The following is a 12,248-nucleotide window of genomic DNA, read 5'->3' as shown; positions in this document are numbered from 1 at the left end:
TGACGTCACCGGAAGTGAGGTGTGTGATTCAGTTGCTAAGCTGCAGCCGAGCAGTAAACGGACCGTCGACAAGTTGCTGTCGCCGCCTCACCGGATCAACTTTAAGCCGTCCGTCGGTGACCGACAGACCGAGGTAAGCTGCCCAACGCCAGACTGCGTCTGCTCGGTCCAAGTTCCGCCGGGGAGCCGCTGCTCCTGACGCCGATGCCCGGCCTCAGTGTTCGGCTAACGTTAGCCCGGAGCTCGGTACGGCGGGTGGTTAGGTCAGCACCGGTGTTCCAGATCAACTGGCGTTTAGATCAACTGGCGTTTAGATCGCGAAAACAGCAAACAAGTAACACCACGCCGATGTTGTTCACAGGACACAAAGAGTAAACGATCGTTTACTCTTTGTGTCCTGTGAACAACATACTTGTTTGCTGTTTTCGCGATCTAAACGCCAGTTGATCTAAACGCCAGTTGATCGCGTCGCGCATGAGGATATCACCAGGTAAACTCGCCACATTTTTAAACATTTTGTTGTTCAACAGCATCAAGACTGACGGAGTGTGTTTGAGACAACCTCACAAGTGTCACAGGTGACACATTTGGCGTTTTTTTGCTGGTTTGTCGGTGGGAGCTCCTGAAACGCAAGACTGCCACACATCTGTTCGACCAACGCCAGTTGATCTAAACGCCAGTTGATCTAAACGCCAGTTGATCTAAACGCCAGTTGATCTGGAACACCCGCCACAGAGTCAGAGTTAACGGGTTAAAGTGGGGAGCAGACGGACCTCCTCTGCTGTGTTAGTCTGAACATGAGCTCGTCTGTGGTTTAATGAGCTTAATGAAGAACCTTAATGAGATTACCTGAAGTTAGCTGAAGCTCCAGGAGAGCAGAGCAAACACTCCTGACCACAACAGCACTGCTCAGTTAGTTTACCGGTGTTTTCATACACGTTATGATCTGAGAAAAATGCGCCAGTTTCCATAAACAGAAATGTTCGCTTCAGTCTGCAGACAGTAACACATGAAGGTTCTTGCAGATTTTAAGTATTATTTTTGTGTTAGAAAAATAGATATTATCTAACAGTTTGGATGTAGATGAAGGTGCTGATGAGGATGAGAAATATCTTATTTATCCCATATTTGGGAGACTTTTGTTATAGCAGGAAATGAATATCAGACACCAACCGACATCACCTGATAACACCAAACAAGATTTATTCTGTTTGTTCATTTGTGAAATCTTGTGTTTGCAGGTGAAGAATTATGTTATTTAAGAAAAAAATTCAAGGAGTTTGAATTGTGCGGTTGCTTTGAGGTTGTTGATGATGTATCTGCACCGTGTCTTTATGGATCACGAGATGAACTGTGGTACTGCATGAGGAAGTCGGGAGTAGCAGAGAAGGATGTGAGGGTGGTGCAGGACATGTATGAGGACAGAGAGAGACAGTGGTGAGGTGTGTGGTAGGAATGACAGATGGGTTCAAGATGGGGGTGGGATTACATCAGGGATCTCCTCTGAGCCCCTTCTTGTTTGCTGTGGTGATGGGGACAGGCTGATAGACGAGGCCAGGCAGGAGTCTCTGTGGATCGTGATGTTTGCAGATGACACCGTGAGCTGCAGTGGGAGCAGGTCGAGGTATGCTCTGAACACAAGAGGAATGAAAGTCAGTAGGAGGAAAATAGCTGAACCGAAGAGGATAACGTGCCACTCGTCTCACTCTCATTCACACAATGAGAGAGACGAGTGGAAAGGTTAACATGCAAGCACCGGAGGTAGTGCCAAATGAATAATTGTTTCTGAGACGTGAGATGTGGGAATTTATGGATTTAAAATTTATCGCTCAAGCAGCCTCAGAAAGGCAGAAGTGTGACAGTTTTTTTTATAAAGCTAGGTCTTTAACTGCTGTTGACTTTGACCCTGGCACGTTCTCCTCTTTGGCTCAGCTATTATAATGAAATCATTCTGGTAGGTGATTTTAATTGGGATCGGTTTTCTCCTGTGTCTGATTATTTTAAGGCACACTGTTTTTAATCTAACACAAATGACTAAAGCCCCACACACCTTATTCCCCAGATAAATCATCTTTGATTAATGTGCCACATCATTTCTCCACAGCAGTTTTTACCAGCGACTTGACTGATCGCTGCATGGTTGGTGCTGCGAGGAACAGTTTCATGCTCTGAGCATCATCACAAACAGAAATTTAAAGCTTTTACATGAGCAAGCCTTTTGTCACGACTTCATGAATTTACATTGGGTCAGTTTTACATTGATGGACGGTGTTAACTTAGCATGTAAATATTACTCTGAGAGTTTTATCTGCCTTGTGGACAAACATGCTGCTTTTAGCCAGGTCAGAGTGAAAGGGCGGGACAGGAAGCAGCCCTGAGCAGCTTCAAGAAAGTCCGACACTGATGCCAATGGCTAAGGTTTGGCAGCTGCGTAATAGCTTCGCTGCTTCTATTAGGAAATCCAAATGTGATCACTTTCTGATCTTAACCACTGACAGTCTCAAAGTCCCTGGGACGCTTTGGCAGACTATAAATTCTCTCTCTGACAGCTTTGAAGAGCATTAACATTAAAAAGTCACCGGTCCAGACAGTCTGTCTCCGTTTTTCTTGCGTCTGCTTGCAAGCATCATAGATGAGCCAGCGTCTTATATTTTTAATCTTTCCATACAACTGAACACTTCAGCAGAGATCCCAGTGTGCCTTTGTACTGCCCTCCTGAAAGGTGATGATTCTTGGATGGTAATAATATGAACCAATCTGCAAACTCTGTATTTTAGCTGAGATTCTTTAATGGCTGAGGAATAATCAACCTTAGAGCTATCAGAATGAAAATGATATTTTATCTCTCCAGTACTGTAACTTAAAGGTTTAAAATTTAAAGTTCTCAATGATATCTACGAGGCCCTGGAAGCAAAGAAATACTGCACCCCTCTTTTTATTGATCGAAAGCCTCCGGCACTGTTGATCGTGGGGTTTTATGTCAGAGGTTATTGGAAAAGGGCCGTTCAGACCAAGCTAAGCACCTTTCTCACCATAAGCAGTGTGTGCAGTTTAATGGTCTCTCTTCCAGTTTTTTAAATGTGACTGATGGAGTGCCACAGGTTTCTGTCTTGGGACCTGCGTTATTTACTATTTATGTCAGTGCTGTGGGACAAAATCTAAGTGCAACTGCCTATTTTTACGCAGATGATTAATTGTGGTAATAATCTGGTACCCTGGTATCGACATGGTTTTCGAACATTTGCAGTTAGCTTTTGATCGTACACAGTCACAGCTGTTTCTGCTAAGGCTGTCTTTGAAATGCATCTATAAAAAAAACCACGGTTGTGTTCTTCTCAGAGGGTTCGGTTAACCCTAATCCTAACTTCCCTCTCTTGTATCTTCTCAAGGTACATGTATTAACAATGAAGCTGTGGAGTCTTACAAACATCGAGTTCCTGTTGAAGCTAGGCTGAAGCTGGAGTTTTGTTTTTCTTAGAAATGGATCGTTGGACTTTGTTTATCACGGCATTAAGATTTATCACCGGCTCAAAACCTTTAGCACACCACTGTACGTTATATTCACTGGTTGATTAGTCCTCATTAGCCTCATGCAGGATGGTTCATTGATAGCATTTTGTCTCTAAATTCATTTCTGGTTTACTCGTCTCCTATTTGTCAGATTACCTGTAATCTGACAAATAGTTTAGTCACAATCTGCGGTCTCAGGACTTCTTTGCACTCACTGTTCAGACCTCAGAGAGAAGGTATTCTCCTTTTCTGTCCCGTCCTCATGGATTACATGACAGAAGGATTTCAGGCTCTCAGCTGATTTTGCTCGTAGACTTTAAAAGACGCATAAATGGTTTTGTGAAATCATCACTGGGAATCTTGTTTTTAGTTTGACTGTGTAGACACTTGGTAAAATATTCAATATTTTATTGGTGTTATTTTATTATGCCTGTTTGAAACAGGTCTCTCTTGTAAATGAGGCATTGAGTCTCAGGACTATTTGTATAAATAAAGGTAAAATGAACAAGCACTTGGTGACAGTGGTGAGGAAAAACTTATTGTCACAGGAAGTAACCTCGAGAAGAACCACGCTCGGGGAGGGGCCGGTATGGGAGTGAGGGGAGGAAAAGAAAACACTCAGTGCATCATGGGAATCCTTCAGCAGCCTGAGACTATAGCAGGAGAAATCTGCTCTCTCTTTCTAGTCCCTGTCAGGACTCTTGCTGCAGCATTTTGGATTAGCTGAAGGCTTTTCAGGGAGTTTTTAGGACATCCTGATAATAATGAATTACAGTCGTCCAGCCTGGAAGTAATAAATGCATGAACTAGTTTTTCAGCGTCACTCTGAGACAGGATATTTCTAATTTTAGAGATGTTGCACAAATGGAAGAAAGCAGTCTTACATATTTGTTTAATATGTGCGTTGAAGGACATGTCCTGGTCAAAAATGACTCCAAGGTTCCTCACAGCGTTACTGGAGGCCAAGGTAATGCCATCCAGAGTAAGAATCTGCTTAGATACTATATTTGTAGGAAATTAACGGTCATCAAGGTTTTTATATCTTTAAGACATTCCTGCAGTTTAACTAACTTATATCATCTGGCTTCTGGCTTGTATACAGTGTTTTCCAATAATAGATGAGTTTAAATACTTGGGGTCAACCATCCAAAACAAGGGACAGCACACAAGAGACATGAAGAAGTGTGCAGGCTTGGTGGAGTTTCAGGGGTGATTTGTGACAGAAGGACGGCAGCCAGCATGAAAGGGAGGGTTTACAGGGTGGTAGTGACACCTGTGTGGTTTGGAGGCCGAGCTGAAGACGATGGTATCTTCACTGGGAGTAGAAATGAGAGCTCAGCGTCAGAGAGGCGAGACTGAGACGGTTTTATATGTCTTATCTCTTCTATCACTTATTTATCACTGTGTTGTGTTCCTGCAGGTGTTTGACGCTCAGTGCAAACACTAAATCAGAATCAGAATCAGAATACTTTATTGATCCCTGGGGGAAATTATTTTTTGTTACAGTGCTCCATTTTAAACCAGGAGCTGATGTCCGTCTCATGAATTAACCTCAGCCGGGGTCGTCAAACACAGCAGCCAGTCTCCCAGTATGACCAGTATGGCTGCCTCCAGCACAACCAAGATCGCATGGCGCCTTCGTGAGTATTAAAGTTACTCAAACGATCATCACACCCTTCCTGTCCAGCAGCCCAGCCCGACCTGAATTTGTTCCTCCTTTGTTGCCGTACAGAGGAGTTCGAGGCTCAATCCAGCTCCATTTCCTGTCTGGCTCTGGGGAAAAGCTCGGGCCGCCTGCTGGCCACAGGAGGAGAGGACTGCAGGGTCAACATCTGGGCCGTCAGCAAGGCCAACTGCATCATGGTGAGTCCCCCGCAATGCAAAATGCGATGGGTTTCTAATTTTTAAGGTTTCCGTCGAGGTTTTTTAGGCCTGAAACATGAGCAGATTCAAAGGAACCCATCCTTTACCTACTGCTCTTCTGCAGTCTGCAGGTCATGATGCCCACACCTGCCTCTCTCCTGTCACCACCTCACGCTTTTATCTTTATTATTGATTCATTTCTGATTGTTAAATGATGAAAACAGAGTTCGCTCCATGGGAATTAAACAGACTCATGTTTCCCCTCCACTGCTCGCCATCTTCCTCCAACTAAACTAACCTGCCTGACCTCTTACGTTGTGTGTAGTGCACCACATCATGGCAGAGCGCAGACTGTATACAGGGAGTGCAGAATTATTAGGCAAATGAGTATTTTGTCCACATCATCCTCTTCATGCATGTTGTCTTACTCCAAGCTGTATAGGCTCGAAAGCCTACTACCAATTAAGCATATTAGGTGATGTGCATCTCTGTAATGAGAAGGGGTGTGGTCTAATGACATCAACACCCTATATCAGGTGTGCATAATTATTAGGCAACGTCCTTTCCTTTGGCAAAATGGGTCAAAAGAAGGACTTGACAGGCTCAGAAAAGTCAAAAATAGTGAGATATCTTGCAGAGGGATGCAGCAGTCTCAAAACTGCAAAGCTTCTGAAGCGTGATCATCGAACAATCAAGCGTTTCATTCAAAATAGTCAACAGGGTCGCAAGAAGCGTGTGGAAAAACCAAGGCGCAAAATAACTGCCCATGAACTGAGAAAAGTCAAGCGTCCAGCTGCCAAGATGCCACTTGCCACCAGTTTGGCCATATTTCAGAGCTGCAACATCACTGGAGTGCCCAAAAGCACAAGGTGTGCAATACTCAGAGACATGGCCAAGGTAAGAAAGGCTGAAAGACGACCACCACTGAACAAGACACACAAGCTGAAACGTCAAGACTGGGCCAAGAAATATCTCAAGACTGGTTTTTCTAAGGTTTTATGGACTGATGAAATGAGAGTGAGTCTTGATGGGCCAGATGGATGGGCCCGTGGCTGGATTGGTAAAGGGCAGAGAGCTCCAGTCCGACTCAGACGCCAGCAAGGTGGAGGTGGAGTACTGGTTTGGGCTGGTATCATCAAAGATGAGCTTGTGGGGCCTTTTCGGGTTGAGGATGGAGTCAAGCTCAACTCCCAGTCCTACTGCCAGTTTCTGGAAGACACCTTCTTCAAGCAGTGGTACAGGAAGAAGTCTGCATCCTTCAAGAAAAACATGATTTTCATGCAGGACAATGCTCCATCACACGCGTCCAAGTACTCCACAGCGTGGCTGGCAAGAAAGGGTATAAAAGAAGAAAAACTAATGACATGGCCTCCTTGTTCACCTGATCTGAACCCCATTGAGAACCTGTGGTCCATCATCAAATGTGAGATTTACAAGGAGGGAAAACAGTACACCTCTCTGAACAGTGTCTGGGAGGCTGTGGTTGCTGCTGCACGCAATGTTGATGGTGAACAGATCAAAACACTGACAGAATCCATGGATGGCAGGCTTTTGAGTGTCCTTGCAAAGAAAGGTGGCTATATTGGTGGCTGATTTGTTTTTGTTTTGTTTTTGAATGTCAGAAATGTATATTTGTGAATGTGGAGATGTTATATTGGTTTCACTGGTAAAAATAAATCATTGAAATTCTGCACTCCCTGTATAAAGGATGGGTGTAGATTTGAATTCTGAAAAGTGAAGCTTAAACCTGCGATTTTCATGGATGTCCAGCAGGGGGCGACTCCTCTGACTGTGAATAGAAGTCTGTGAGAAAACGAGCCGCCTCCTCACCTGATCTCTGAGCTCAGTAAACAGTTTCCTGACGGCTTTATGGTCTCAGTCGCTGTTTTCAGGTCTTATTGAATAAAAGATGAAGCTCATTTTGGAAATGATGGTTTCCATTAGTGTTCAGGGGACGATAAAGCAGGAGATGAAGGTGGGCTTATTTTGTGATTGACAGGTGACGTGGTGTCCCTCAGCAGCTTCACTAACACTAACATTTTGATATACAGTCTGTGTTTTGAGTTTTTGAGAAAGGAGCGAGGTGCAGTTTTAGGTGATGATGTCTGTTCTGACTGTTTCCTCTCAGAGTCTGACTGGTCACAAGAACCCAGTGGAGTCTATCCATTTCAACGTGTCGGAGGAGCAGGTCGCCGCCGGGTCGCAGTCAGGTTCAATACGAGTCTGGGACCTGGAGGCTGCCAAGAGTAAGACTCTGTCTGTTCTGTGGCTATGAGGCTTTTTAGTCAAAGCTTCACCGCCTCTAAACTGTCTGTGTGCGTAATTTATCTGCACAGGTGCTTTAGATCAGCGGTGGACAGCGTAAGGTTCACACTGACAAAGAGAAGTGAAGTGAGCGAACCAGTCGATTAGAAATATGACACACAAAGAGCTGAAACATGTTAAAATCAACTTGCTTTTTTTTATTAGTGTGGTGAGTTTTTTCTAAATTTCTGAGTGCAAAGTTTGAGCTATGAGCTCTTCCACCTCTGCTGCCTCGAGGACACAGGACATCCGTCATACCACATGATGTCAGCCTCTGTAATATAGTACATCAGTCTGATTGAGTATATGTTATTATTAGTAGTATTTTTCCATCTACTCTTATTTTGAAAATTGATACAGCTTCCTCAGTGTTCAGTCTCAGGCTGTAACGGAGGACGTTGTACCCCGCAGTCAGAATAATCGTCCGTCCCATCATGCGGAGGCGTTTTAATGCACCTAAGCTGGGTCTTAGTTAGAAAGAGATGCAAAGAGGTGACCCTGCTGCTTCCTGTGCTCAGTTTTAAGGACTCTGATGGGACACAAAGCCAACATCACCAGCCTGGGCTTCCATCCCTTTGGAGACTTCCTGGCCTCCAGCTCCATGGACACAAACATTAAGGTAGGCGTGCTTTCCTGTGTGAGAACATCCTTGAAGTCTTAATCCGCTCTAATGAAATGTCTCTTCTTTTCTGCTGTCAGCTGTGGGACTTGCGGAGGAAAGGATACGTGTTCAGATATAAGGTAAGTTTGTGCTCAGGATGACAGGCCGGCTCCTAATATCCTGCTCGAATCCAGGTGCACGTTTCTAACAGGTGGACAGTGGCTGCAGGTGGATTTGGTAAACACACCTGTGGTGACCTAACAAAGTGTGATGTGGACATTTGCTTCAGTGGAATCTGATCTTTTATGCAAATGAGTTGACCTCATCTGACCTGGAAACAGCACCGTGTGAAAAGCTAAATCCTGATTGTTTTCAGGTTTCTGACAGATTTTTGATGTTTTTCAGATGTTTAAGCCCCGCTCTACATTCTGATGCTTGTTTTCCACAGTTGTACCATCACATACAAAACAAACACACACAGACACGTGGTCACTGTGCGCCAAAGCCGAGGACGCTCAGAATGATTCGGATTAAACTGTGTCAGTCGGAGCTTTTATGGAGTCTTACAGTAAACGGATTATTGCATTTAAAAGAACTGAGAGACTTCAATTTAATTTTGTTTATGCAGCGCCAAATCACAACATCAGTCACCTCAATGCCCTTTATACTTTAAGATCTACATACAGAGAAAAACCAACAATCATATGACCTCCTATGAGCACTTTGGCGACAGTGGGAAGGAAAAACTCCAGAACCAGGCTCAGAGCTTCTACTTTCCTTCAAAATAAAAGCTTCACATGAGTCTCGATAGCAAAAATCTGACCAGTGTTGGTGTTGCAGGGTCACACTCAGGCTGTGAGGAGTTTGGCCTTCAGTCCTGATGGGAAGTGGTTAGCTTCAGCGAGCGACGACTGCACCGTCAAGGTACGACCTGATCTGACGTCTCACCTTTAATGTAAAAAATATATTTTAAGGATTGTTTTTCCCGGTACTTACATGTTGTGGTAACTCTGACTCTGTAACAGTAGATGCTGAGAAACCTTCAGAGTAACTATAACCTGCAGGAGTTACACGATGCTGTGAATGTAAACTGTGAAGCAGAACATCAGCAGCAGGAAACTGTGCAGAAAGGCTGGAAGACGTTAAAATGTTCCAGCTGGTCCTGGTTCATGTTTGGTAGTCACGTGTTCCCATAAAATAAAACGAGCGATTGAATCGCAACATTTTTAGATTCTTCTACATTTTAAAATGGTTTTAAAAGGTCCGTCTGTTGAATCACTTCAGTGTTTTAGGATTTTTAAGATCCATCTTTTCTATTAAAATAGTTTTCAGGACACTTCTTGACCCAGGTTCAGTTACATTTATTTAAATAAAGTAATAAGCTGGTGATGTGTAACGACTCGTTAGGCTAACATTTCATCGATGTTTAGAATTAAGTTTCATTTCATTTGCAGCGGTCGGATGTTCGGGTGTTTGAGAGCATCTTGGGAATTTAAAAGTGTGAACATGATGTGTTTATTCTGTAAATGCTGTGAAAGCATCAAACCGGCAGCATCCTGTAATAAAATCGCTCATTCTGATTGGCTGAAGGAGGTGAGCTCTGCTCTCTTCCTGTTCGATGACCTCAGCCCTGTCCTCTTGTCTCCATCAGCTGTGGGACCTGGCTCAGGGGAAAACCATCACGGAATTCAAATCTCACACCGCCGCCGTCAACATCGTCCAGTTCCACCCCAACGAGTACCTGCTGGCCTCCGGAAGCTCCGACAGGTACGTCGCCGCAGGCCGAGCGCCCGAGACGCAGCAGCTCGGAGCTGAAGGAGCGACTCATGAGTGGAATCAGTGTTTGTGACACTTTGTGGCTCGTTTAGTTTTTCTGTTTCATGAAGCTCAGAGGCTGCGCGAGGTTGTCCTCTCTCTGTGCCGCCAAGATTTTATTTTGGTGCTGAGTTTGATTGTTTGTGGCATTTTTTAAAATGTAACATTTCTTTTAGTCTGAAATTCTTTTACTTTTTTTCACATACATGTCCTGTGTCTTCTACATGTCCTCTGCATGTGCCACTAAATCATACATTTATAACTAAAAGTAAACAGGAAATATAATATAAATATAATAAAATGGAAATAATAACTCATCCTTTCTCCAACACAACCAGCAAGTGCACTCAGTATTTAATCATTTCTTTATTTTTGCATATGAAGTATAAATAAGTATTCCAACATGAATCACTTAAATTGATTATTATGTTTAATTTGAGGACATCGACCTGGTGTTAGAGACAGTTTATAAGTTACACCAGCAAGCAAAGCTGTAGTTTGTGGCCTGATTTTCCGATTGTCATGTGATCGTGATGGAGCCGTTAAAGCTTTGAATGTGTCACTTCAAAGAAATGAGACATTTTGTAGGTTTTGGCCTGTTTTAGTGACAGAACAGGGAGCAGGGTCATTTTTATCTCAAACAGTTTATTGATGGAATAAATCTTACTCTCATTTATGAGAATAAGAAGTGACTCAAACACATACTTTCTTCAATTAATTATAAAAATGTCTTTAGCTTAGCTTGTAGTTAGAGCTGGGTTAGGCGACCCTAACCATCCCTCAGGTTCCTGGGGACTTCCCATGATGCACTGAGAGGTGCACTTTGCCCTCCACTCCCTCTTTTGTTCGTGTTTCGTTCCTCTTTTCTCTTTCTCCTCATTTACTGACTTGTCACTGCTGACCGTGGATCTGTTGGAGGTCTCTTCCTGTTCCTCAGCCGTGTTGTAGCGTCTTCACCTGACACTATAAAACACCTACAGGTGTCTCTAATGAGCTGCAGCTGTATGAACTCTGCATGTGCTTGCAGGACCATCAAGCTGTGGGATCTGGAGAAGTTTACGATGATCGGCTCGTTGGAGGGCGACACGACTCCGGTCAGGTGAGTTTTTCCCCGTTGCAGCAGGGTGTAACTGGAATGTGACCTCTGACCCCTGTCCCTGTGGTTTCAGGTGTATATGTTTTAGCCCAGATGGCTCCTGCCTGTACAGCGGCGCCACGGACTCGCTGCGGGTCTTCGGCTGGGAACCGGACCGCTGCTTTGACGCGGTGCCGGTGAGCTGGGGAAAGGTGTCTGACCTCGCCATCTGCAACCAGCAGCTGGTGTGTAGCTCCGCCCACCGCTCAGTAACAGTACTGTGCAGAAGTTTTAGGTAATCTTAATCTTCCACCTTCTCCACATGTCAGATCGGCGTGTCTCATCACCTGTCGAGTGTGTCGTCCTACGTGGTCGATCTGAAGAGGGTAAAGAAGAGCGGTGGCGCCGTGATCCAGGGGATCATCCAGGACGACCAGCCGCTCACAGAGCCGAAGAAGGACCCCAAAGGAGCGGCACTGCGAAAGAACTACGAGAGACCCACGACCACCTGCAGATCGCAGAGGTACGGCACACTGAGAGACAGGAGAAAATACTCCAGATACTGCAAGTACTGACTCCTGGATTTAAAGTTTTATACATGAGCCACTGGTTTCATTCATCAAACACTCAGATCACATGTCATATATATATATATATATATATATATATATATATATATATATATATATATAAAAAAAAATCTTATTTGACTTCAGTGGAAAAGTTTCGCTTCCAGATTCTTTAATAAAAGTAAATAAAGTAAAAAATTTGCAGTTTTTCTTCTAAAAACAAACAAACAAATGTTTGTGATGTCATCAGGTTGAAGCACCGTTCAGAGTCTGACAGGCGGAGCCCCGAAGGGGAGAGGCGGAGCCCTAGCGAGGACGAGGCGGACGAGAAGCTGTCGTCTGCTGAGATCCACAACGCCGAGGACTACAAGGCCATCTTCCAGCCAAAGAGCGCCATCTGTAGGTGGACCCGGAGCATCGCAGCTCAGATGTTGAATAACGAATACAGTTATACGTACATACAACGAGATCTGTGAAATATTGCTATTGAAAAGGACGCTGAGTTCATCTT

General features: G+C 44.2%; 1 protein-coding gene across 3 annotated transcripts in view; it reads left to right on the top strand.

Moving 5' to 3' along the window:
• The window catches only part of LOC309709147 (uncharacterized protein), a 51,112-nt gene that overhangs the window by 33,964 nt on the left and 4,900 nt on the right, over positions 1 to 12,248 (top strand). For all 3 annotated transcript variants that reach the window (XM_082537637.1, XM_082537636.1, XM_082537638.1), the window contains 6 exons: positions 9,119 to 9,202; positions 9,930 to 10,045; positions 11,121 to 11,192; positions 11,263 to 11,413; positions 11,498 to 11,691; positions 11,988 to 12,136. In XM_082537637.1, coding sequence (XP_082393763.1) covers positions 9,119 to 9,202; positions 9,930 to 10,045; positions 11,121 to 11,192; positions 11,263 to 11,413; positions 11,498 to 11,691; positions 11,988 to 12,136 — 766 coding nt within the window. The remainder of the gene's footprint in view (positions 1 to 9,118; positions 9,203 to 9,929; positions 10,046 to 11,120; positions 11,193 to 11,262; positions 11,414 to 11,497; positions 11,692 to 11,987; positions 12,137 to 12,248) is intronic.

This window comes from Aulonocara stuartgranti (genome assembly GCF_965226115.1).
Source record: "Aulonocara stuartgranti genome assembly, chromosome: 1".
In the NCBI taxonomy this organism is placed as follows: domain Eukaryota; kingdom Metazoa; phylum Chordata; class Actinopteri; order Cichliformes; family Cichlidae; genus Aulonocara; species Aulonocara stuartgranti.
This window is presented reverse-complemented; position numbering and strand designations above follow the sequence as displayed.